This window comes from Acipenser ruthenus, chromosome 3 (assembly GCF_902713425.1).
Source record: "Acipenser ruthenus chromosome 3, fAciRut3.2 maternal haplotype, whole genome shotgun sequence".
NCBI classification, from domain to species: Eukaryota; Metazoa; Chordata; class Actinopteri; order Acipenseriformes; family Acipenseridae; genus Acipenser; species Acipenser ruthenus.
This window is the reverse complement of record NC_081191.1, coordinates 99,852,894-99,862,879: the sequence shown is the minus strand read 5'-3', so window position 1 is coordinate 99,862,879 and position 9,986 is coordinate 99,852,894. Positions and strand designations below refer to the sequence as shown.

At 39.4% G+C, this 9,986-nt stretch overlaps 1 protein-coding gene across 1 annotated transcript; it reads right to left on the bottom strand.

Annotated features, from left to right (window-relative positions):
- Positions 1 to 1,076: 1,076 nt before the first annotated feature.
- LOC117435514 (patched domain-containing protein 3-like) lies at positions 1,077 to 9,986 on the bottom strand. Its single transcript, XM_034058768.3, has 4 exons — positions 8,670 to 9,986; positions 6,642 to 6,763; positions 5,708 to 5,853; positions 1,077 to 2,869 (listed from the first exon to the last, which is right to left on the bottom strand). The coding sequence occupies exons 1-4, from the start codon at positions 9,384 to 9,386 to the stop codon at positions 1,323 to 1,325; spliced, it is 2,532 nt and encodes an 843-aa protein (XP_033914659.3). The 5' UTR covers positions 9,387 to 9,986; the 3' UTR covers positions 1,077 to 1,322.

Here is a 9,986-nt window from a genome sequence, read left to right as displayed (position 1 = left end):
TTATGTTATATATCAGTTTCTGATCTTTTAAAATAACACTGATCTGTTAAAAATACTTTTTACAGATGTAAAAACTTGAAAAGCAATAGCTAATCAAAATTGCAAATCCAATACTGAAAAGTGGATGTACTTGAAAAAACTTATGGCTAACCAAAAAAAAAATGCTTTATTGGTTTACAGAATGAAGGTAATATTGTTTATCTCAAAGTACTTTGTATCATTTGGTAGTAGCTGTGCTCATTGTCACATGGCTAATTTAAATTGTCACATGGCTTGTATGCGAAGATTTATTGCTGTTTGCAATGGCTGCTGGGAACCTAGGCACTTCCCTGTGCAATTATTTGATTCTTCCATTACCATGCATGTTAGTGGACACATTTTTGACAATTGCAACAGGGATTGACCGACATACCATATGATTTCAGGGTTGGCACTTTGTTCCTGGTCACCAAAAAACACACACACACATAAATCAACGTATGCCTTGTTTCCACTGCCTGGAGCTACAGGCTTCGACTGCTAGGCGCAAATATTACAAACGTTTCACTGCTTTTTTACAAACCTGGCCAACCCTGGAAATTCTTTCTATGTGTAAAAAGTCACTGGGGGATTGTGGGATGGCATTGTGTTTTGTTTTAAAGAAACCAGCGGCAGCACTGCCTTTAGAACAAAGGCAAAGGAAGCTGAACTTGAACAATCATTGCTGTTTTCATTATGAAACAACCTGCAATTTGTCTTTTAGCTTTCAGTTTGTGTGTTCTCTTTTCAAAATGAAGGCTTCACACTGCTAAATGGAAAACAATAATACATTGTAAACAAATGCCTCAATAACCTATGCAGCTACTGGCATGTAGGTAAAAATGACTTTTCTCTTTTTTTTTGGCTAACGTTGCTTAGTTTTATACATCAAGTTTCTTAGCATGGCGCTTAAACCCCTCCTGGCTACATGATGACCAGGGATCCTAGTTTTCTGAAATAAAAAGAACAACATTTTCTGATAAAAAAAAAAAATATCAAAATCTGTTTTATTCTGCAATTAAAATAATTATAAAAGATGCACAAACAGTACAATTGAATAACACTTAACACAGGAAGTATTTATTGGTTCTTTTAAAGTCTAAGGAAGCTACAAGCGCACCAGTGCCATCAATCAATAATATAAACAAACTCACCATTTTACTTTAAACATTACAAATATATCTGTGTAGTAATAATACAAAACAAAAAGTCATGTCGTTTATCTCCATGTTAATCTGTGTCATCTAGATGGCTATTGCCAAACTCATTGACCTGTTTTGTTGCTGTGGGCAGCCCTAGTAATGTCATTGTCTAAGTTTTTCCTTACCCTTAACATAACCCTTGGAAACCCCGAAGAAGGTCAGGAACACCGGAATAAAAACAATTCCGTGAAGAGCCCCAAAAGAAATGACCAGGAACATGATCTTGAAAAATGTCCTGAAGATGTAACTTTCAGCTGCAGCCAGAACAATGACACCCAGTATGGTAGAAACAGCCCCCTGGACTATAGGGTAACCCAGAGTATGGAGCGCATCAATGGCCTTCTCATTTACATCGCATTTGCTGTTTGACACAAATGCGTAGGAAATATGTGCAGAAAAGTCTACAGAGAAGCCAATACAGATGACCAGATTGATCATCGATATGGAGTCTAAGTTAACATTCCAGAAAGCCATGAAGCCAGCAACACCAACAATGACAGATCCGATGGCAAACGTTACCCACAAAGAACAAAGAGGATTGGGAATCAATAGGAGGGCGATGACCAACATTACTGCAGTTGCTACTGCAATATTCTGTATCGTGTTAGAGACTATGACTGCATACTGGTCAAAGTAGATGAATGCTGGGTGATAAACCAGTACTGGGACTACACAGTTCTTTACATCCTCTCTCAGCTCATCTAGCATGTTCTTTTCCTTGATTGGAGTGGTAATGTTTGTGGTCTGAATAAAGAAACGGGAGGCAATAATATTATCATTAGAGATACTAATGTCTTGTTTAAAGGTTGGAAGAATTAACTTTAAATTGTCTTTAAATACCGTTTCATTATCTAAGTTGATATTTAGTAATTTAGAAACATTCTCATATACTCTTAGCCATGAAACAGACAGGCTTGCATCTACATACAAGCGGTTTTCAACTACTTTCAAACAACTTTCAATCTCTTTACGGACCTCTTTATTCCAATAATCAACTTGTTCTGTAACAACAACCATAACTCTTGGTCCATACTCTGAAAAATAAGCATCCTCATCATCATAGTAGTTAACAACATACGAACCGTCATATGCCAGATTTCGAAGGTCTATACCTTCCTGCATCTGAAGACACCCATAAATACTGCTAGCCAGGTACCCACCATACAGCAACACCACAAACACTTTGGTCCATGTGTTTGTAAGAAAAGGGCCATAGTACTTCTTAAAGAACAGATTCACTGGCTGCTCTTTCTCACAGTCTGTGTTTGCGTCGTACGCCCCTCCTACACAGCACATGCTGTACCCTGTAGAGCGTCCTGCAGGACAGTCCTGCTCCACCTTCATGCATGTCAGCCAGTGCCTGTTGCCCTTTTCTCTTTTTCCATTGAGAGCCAAGAAAGCTCCAAAGAATGTTATGTTGTACAGATAGCAGAACAGAACTGCAGTGCCTGTGTAGAGGCAAAACGACTGCACAGATCGGAAGGGTGTCATGATGCCTATGTAGAAAGCCAAGACATCAGTTAGAGTGGTGATGGTGATGGAGACGGCTGCATCTTTATAAGTCTCTGCCAAGCGATCTTCCACTGAATCATGAACCTTGGTTTTCTGCCAGCAAGAGATCATAATGAACATGTCATCAACTCCAATCCCTAAAAAACAAAGTGAACAATAATCTTATTCAGTGGAAAACAATACAGACACAATACAATTCTTAAAGAGGCACCCTGTATCTCTTTATCACTCTCTCTGTCTCTTAACCACAACCTTTGTAAATGTAATTGATCATCAGGATAACAAAGAGTAACAGTCTAAAAAAGACTTTAAATGGGCAACTGGTCACATCTGGCCTACCAGACCAACAGTTAACAGATTTATTCTGCCATGATCATTTTTTTTTCTCAAACCCCCATCTTAAAAAAACCCTCCCGATCCCTCATCCGTCCAAAACTACCATTCTGTCTCCCTTCTCCCTTTCCTCTCTAAAACCCTCGAGCAAGGCGGTACATCGCCAGCTCTCTGCTTTCCTGTCAACACACTCTATGCTCAACCCCCTCCAATCTGGTTTCGTCCCATGGCTTCTCATATTATTTCTATGCTGATAATGCCCAGATCTTCCCCTCTTTTTCCCCCTCCGACTCCATCATTTCCTCCCATATCTCTATCTGCCTCGCGGCAATCTCCTCCTGGATGCACTCGCATCATCTTAAAGTGAACCTCTCCAAATCAGACCTCCTTTTCTTCACCCCCCCCCTTGTCCTCCCCCATCGCTGATCTCTCTATCTCTATTCCTATTAAAGCCACCACCCTCTCTCCCTCCTCATCCACCAAGAACCCCAGTTTCACCCTCTACCCCTCCCTCTCCTACCCTCAGCACATCTCTACTCTGGCGTGCTCCTGTCGCTTCCTCCTCAGCAACATACACAGAATCCGCCCCTTCCTCACAGACTACTCCACGCAGCTCTTAGTTCAGGCCCTGGTACTGTTCCGCCTTGATTACTGCAACTTACTCCTGGCCAGCTTCCCTGCCTCTGCTCTCCGTCCACTCCAGCTCATCCAAAACTCTGCTGCTCACCTTGTCTCGTTTCTCCCACACAGCTCTGCTCCCTCGACTGGCTCCCTATCACAGCTCACATCCAATTCAAAACTCTTGTACTCGCCTATCGCTGTCTCGACCTTTCTGCTCCCTCCTATCTCCAGACTACTTCTTGTACTTGATTTTACTCTTAGATTGGTAACTGCTTATTTGAAATTGTTCTTATCCATTTATCGTACTTACTATGTGCTCCTATTGGACTTTACTCGTATAAGCAAATATGTTTACTATAAGTTAACTGCTCTTAGTCGAACTCACCCTTAAATGTAATTATTTGCTGTAGTCTTTACTTTGCTCTTATTTGAATTTGATCTTATTTTCTAGTGATTTTATTGTACATTATAACTGCTCTTAACTGTAATGTAATATTCTGTAATGTGATTTTGTGTACTGTGATATTTTGTAAGGTGATATTTTGTAATAGCTGTAAGTCGACCTGGATAAGGGCATCTGCTAAGAAATAAATAATAATGTTAACATGCTGTAAAGTAGCAAATATTTCAGATTAACGCATTTTGCAGTCTACTAAAATAAATGTATGGCCTTCTAAAGGTTTTTAGTGGATTTTGTGGTCCTCTACTACCTCGAAGCTCCCCATCCCTGGCCTAAATGCTGTCTTTCAATGGTTTTTACTACTTTCAGCAATGTATGTATGTATGTATGTATGTATGTATGTACATAATAATGCTACTGTAGGTTATTGTTAGGATAGTACTTACACAATAAAACAAGGACAGGACCACCTTAAATGACCTACTTGTGTCTGACCTACAGGGCTGTAGCCAGGTTATTGTGGGCCCTGGGCAATGGACCTCCAAGTGGCCTGTCCCCCGACCTTCACCCCCAAATCACAAATATTTTTCTATCAAAAAGGTTTTCATAATCAGCTGTCCCTCGCTAAACTTGACATGTTAATAGAAAACAGAACACACACTTTACAGAAATAATCCATTTTAAATTTACATAGAAAATTTGACAGTACTTATTGCAGTTTTTTTAGATGTTCTTTTTTATGTGGTCATTTCCTTCCGTTTTTGGCATCCAGATTTGTGTTTCTTTTTATTCAGAGGTTCGGGAGGTTTGGCAGGTTTCATTTTTCATGGTTTGAAATCGTATAATTATAATAGGCGTTATGATAATAATAGACGTTATGTTAATAAGGCTCGACAAAACCCTTGTCAAACCCATATTTGCAATTTCATTATTGTATGTATGTGTGTGGGCCCCCCTCTGGCGTTGGGGCTCCAGGCGCTTCCCAGGTTGCCCGGGTGCTGACGCCAGCCTTTCTGACCTGTGGTATTTGTAGGATTCTTGTACTGCACTGCTGTACATATAATACCAGAGTTTACAGTGTTTGGTGCCCTCCTGTGGTTAATCAATGTAATTATATTTTCAACCAAGCACAAAAACTACATCTTTGTACTTCCAAGTATCAAAGCGCTTACTATTTCTGATATACAACATTTATAATATCAGAAAGCTGTTTGTTTGTTTTTAGCCTCTGCAGCACTGACATCTTATTGGGTCACAGACTGTAGAATAAAGAGAAACCAACTAAAGTTAAAGAAGTAAAGTGCAATGGTAATAAATGATAGATAGGAGACAGAACTTAAGTGAAGAAGAGCAGAGGAATCAACAACAAGAAACAACACTAGTAAAATGCAATTGAAATGATTGCAGCTTGTTTGGAATAATGATCATTTTACCTGAAGATCTGATTGTTTCACTAATATATTGTATATATACAATATACTGTATACAAGATAATATACAATAATAGAGCTTTGCATTTTTATAGCTAATAATGTAAACAACGTTTGCGGTTTGGCAGTTGCTAGGTTAGGATCACATTTGAATTTGGCTGTGTTCATGTCCACTCCATTCCACTTCTTACCAAGGATCAGGAAGGGGGCGTTAGCCACAGTCATAGCGAATGGCATTCCACAGTACAGCAACATCCCGAAAGCAGACAGTACCGCCAAGCCCGCTGAGAGGACTCCAAAGGTGGCCACCCATGCCTTATTTCTCACACAGTCAAACCTAAAGAAAATGGCATTTTAAAAAAATGACAAAGTACTCACATATGCACTAGCATTGTCCTATCACTTGTGTCACATGAAAAGTTGACAAAGTGGGTTAACCTTCACTGTACTTAAACCTACTGCCCCCAGAATTGTAAAATAAATTCCCAATTCCAATTCCCATTCCATTTAATCAATTTCAACACATCATTGATCAAAAACTGCTGTAATGTATTGATCTAAAAAAATTATAATATATGTTTACCATATAATATTCAGCACCTCTAAATGATGGGATATTAATATACAAGGTGTATTACAAAGGTAGGAATTAATTAGTTGGACCTTCTAGCAAATTACTTGAAAATACATTCAATCTCAAGTTTTGCTCTCACGGTTTACGATCCTGGATGCAAATGTTTTGCTTTTAATTAACTGTAGCCCATATATTCCCTTATAAAAGTTTACCACTGTAATTTAGCAGTTTTAGCATGGTTATACTATGCATTTACCACAGTTTATTAATAATTTACCATACCTCTCTGGCTTTTACAATTTTAACCTATGCTTTACCATACTTTTACTATGATTTATTATACTTTGTTATACGTTTACTATAGGAAATGTTTTTAAGGGCAACTCTATCCAATTGTATGTATTTATTTTGCACCACCAGAGCCAGAGAACCATATACTGTGTAGATACCACCCCCAAACACAGGCTCCCACACTGCAGAATAAACTAAACTGCCAGGCTCAGGCTGTAGGTTATGAATGTAATAAATGTACACAATTAATAATTGCCTACCTCAAGCAAGATACGATTGAGAAGAATATGACAACGAAGTAAGTGATGGAAAACAGTGGGATCACCTTCTTAGAATTCCCTTCAAATTCATTCTGTCTTGATACTGATGTAAAGTACGACACCTGTAAATAAAAAAACACTACAAACTAAAACATTTGATACAGAATTCTAGGAGGCATGCACACAGCAGCTCTATAAGGTCTGCCTGCTGTGCTTATTTGTGGTATGTTGTGACCTAGTTAATTTACAATAACAGTACAAGATAACAGTGGTTGCCATTTTTTATTATTAGTAGAACCTTGGTGTATTTCGGGGGGCTTGAGCTGGGGCTCCTCCCTTTGTGTCATCCTGCTAAAATGACCTGTCAGTCACCCTATTTAAACTCTAGCCAACTCCCTAATTCATGTCTTGCTTTTCAGTTTCCTTTATCCTCCCCTTTGCTGCGTCACCTCTGCAACGGTCCCCTCTGGGGGCAAGTGAAGCTCATGTCCCAACTTTAGAGCCTGACAGCGTCGTCTCGCCCTTTGAGAGGAAGGTTCCCACTGGACAGAGGGGACCCCTGGCCAAAACTTTTCTAATTACATTTCGTTTTCCATTCTCTTGCTTAAATCTATTCATTTGCACCCGTGCCAGTCTCCCCCTTTGGGGATCAAAGCTTGCTCCCAACCTTCGAGCTAGTCATTGATTCAGCTTATCAAAGGTGGCTCTTACAGCAGTCCCAGGGTGTACCAGCGGCACTTAAGAGATTCGATGCTGGTCACAGTTCTATTGGGGTCACAGGGGTACTTTCAACTCCTGAGTTTTAAAAAGTCATCAGAATGTGAGAGATACAGAGAGCAGAGAGAGCGATACTCCCTCATATCAGAATGTGAGAGATACAGAGAGCAGAGAGAGCGATACTCCCTCAGATCAGAATGTGAGAGAGAGAGCCGAGACAGCGATACTCCCTCATATCAGAATGTGAGAGATACAGAAAGCCGAGAGAGCGATACTCCCTCAGATCAGAATGTGAGAGATACAGAGAGCAGAGAGAGCGATACTCCCTCAAATCAGAATGTGAGAGATACAGAGAGCCGTGAGAGCGATACTCCCTCAGATCAGAATGTGAGAGAGAGAGCCGAGACAGCGATACTCCCTCAGATCAGAATGTGAGAGATACAGAGAGCCGAGAGAGAGATACTCCCTCAGGCCAGCAGACAGAATAGAGCGCTTTCTCCAGAGCCAAGAGGAGAAACTGCAGGTCTTTCTGGGGGAGAGAACAGAGGGAGCAGTAATAGCTGCAGAGTTTGTAGAGTCCTGCCAGAGACACACAGTAGATGAGCCTGACACAAATATAATTCTGTTCATTGCATGTCTGTTCTTTTGTGTTGTCTAATACATTGTGTCTTTGGCAATACTTGTTCAACTTGGCATGCCAATAAAGTATTTGAACTTGATATATAAAAGTGAATCTAAAGAAGTAGAATACCTTAGTAAGCATAACTTTGATATGTCATACCCCTAACAAGTTGCTGTATATTAAGCACTATCAAGTTATGAGCTGTGAGTAAACAGTACCTTTACCACCTCAAATAGTTTATTAAGCCACTGGCCATGAACGACACAACTGGAATGATACAATTGGTATTAACAGTAAAGGCTAATTTTACACCCCTGTAGCTGCTACGGAAGCCCCCATACATAGGGGAATTCCAGTGATATTGCAGCAGTAGTTAGTCACAACTGGCTCTGTTCCAGGAACAAGCTAGAGCAAAATTAGCTTTTCATTTCCGATTAACAAATTATAACATGTCAGCGATTTACACACCGCCACTGTTGTAAATAATAAATACATAAATATATAACTAAAGCCTATAATGCATCCACTGCCTGTACATGTAAAAAGTGTGACCTACTGATGGACAGTCAAAAAGACAGTAAAGCACCCAGCCCACTATATTCATCATTACACAAACATACAATTGCATGCCTTACAATAATGCTTTATTGATAATAATTTTCCAAAACTGGCAAAGTGCCGTTACCCACCTTAACAGAATGAAGATGTAATTCTGCCAAGTGTCCAGAGAAGTATTTGACAAATTCATTCAGCCATTTTGTATTACTTTCTGTTTCGTTTTCTCGTAGATAGTAATATAGTTGGATTGCTTTTGCGCTTTTCATGATGCCTGTGGTGTCATCTGTCTTTACCCCACCAATTGTCGACCCCAGAAAAACGTTCTTTTTGTACACAGGATAAGTCAGCTTGCTAGTTTGACCAGAATTAATTATGTCTAATATCGCATTGGACACGCAATTGTTGTTTTCTTTAGCGCAAAGACTTGAATAAGTATGATTCTGATCTCCATCAGAAACGCTTATCCCTTTAACTATTCTGTCTAACTCAAGTATTTCTTTAAATGCCTCATCTGTTAAAATGTTCCCTGTTTTGGAAACCACTGCGAGAGACGAGTATGCACCTTCTGTGTAAAGCCGCTGGCTTGAGAATTCGTTTGAGTCGCTAATCGGGAAATGATTCTTTATAAACACCCTTTCTTCCTTTGCCGGTCCATTCCAGGGAGTAAACTGGTCTTCGATGTCATTCGCTTCAAGCTGCTTCAAAAAGTAAAAACCAGACCCAAGCCCACATGAGGCCAGCAAAGAGATCACCACAAAAACCAAGGGATACCTACCAACAAAGCGCCCCAACTTCTTAAAAGCAGCGCTGAGCGGCTTCTCTAAACAGTCTGTGCGGCTCCCAGACATATTTTCTTATGTCTTTCTTTTCTTTTATTAATAAATATCGATTTTCACTAAAACGATCGTTTAAAACAACTAAACAGGACTACTCGGTAATAATAATAATAATAATAATAATAATAATAATAATAATAATAATAATAATAATAATATCGGTATTTATTGTGCAGCCCTATCTGTCACTGTTGGTTTGCAACTACAGTAGTATTGTGTACCAGTTCTTAAACGTACACCTGACCTGCACAAAACAATCAAATAGATCAATAATTATAAATTAAAAACCACACCCTAATATGGTCGTGTCCCTTGAAGGCACCATACAAACATCATTAATACGAAATTAATATTATTGTAAAACTACAATGAACTCGTACAAAAGATCCACTTTTACCTATCCGCTAAAAACAAAATACACACCCACAGAGTCTCTTCTGCGTTAAACCTGTCTCATGTGCTCGTATTTGTCTTTCAGTTTCGCTTTTGTTTCGGTAAAGATCACCATCATCACCACCACCCGCTCCTAACCTCGCTGCAACGCCTCAAAAAGCCCCTAGAACAAAACACAATTGCACTACTAATAATATGTTATTGTAGATATAACTTTTT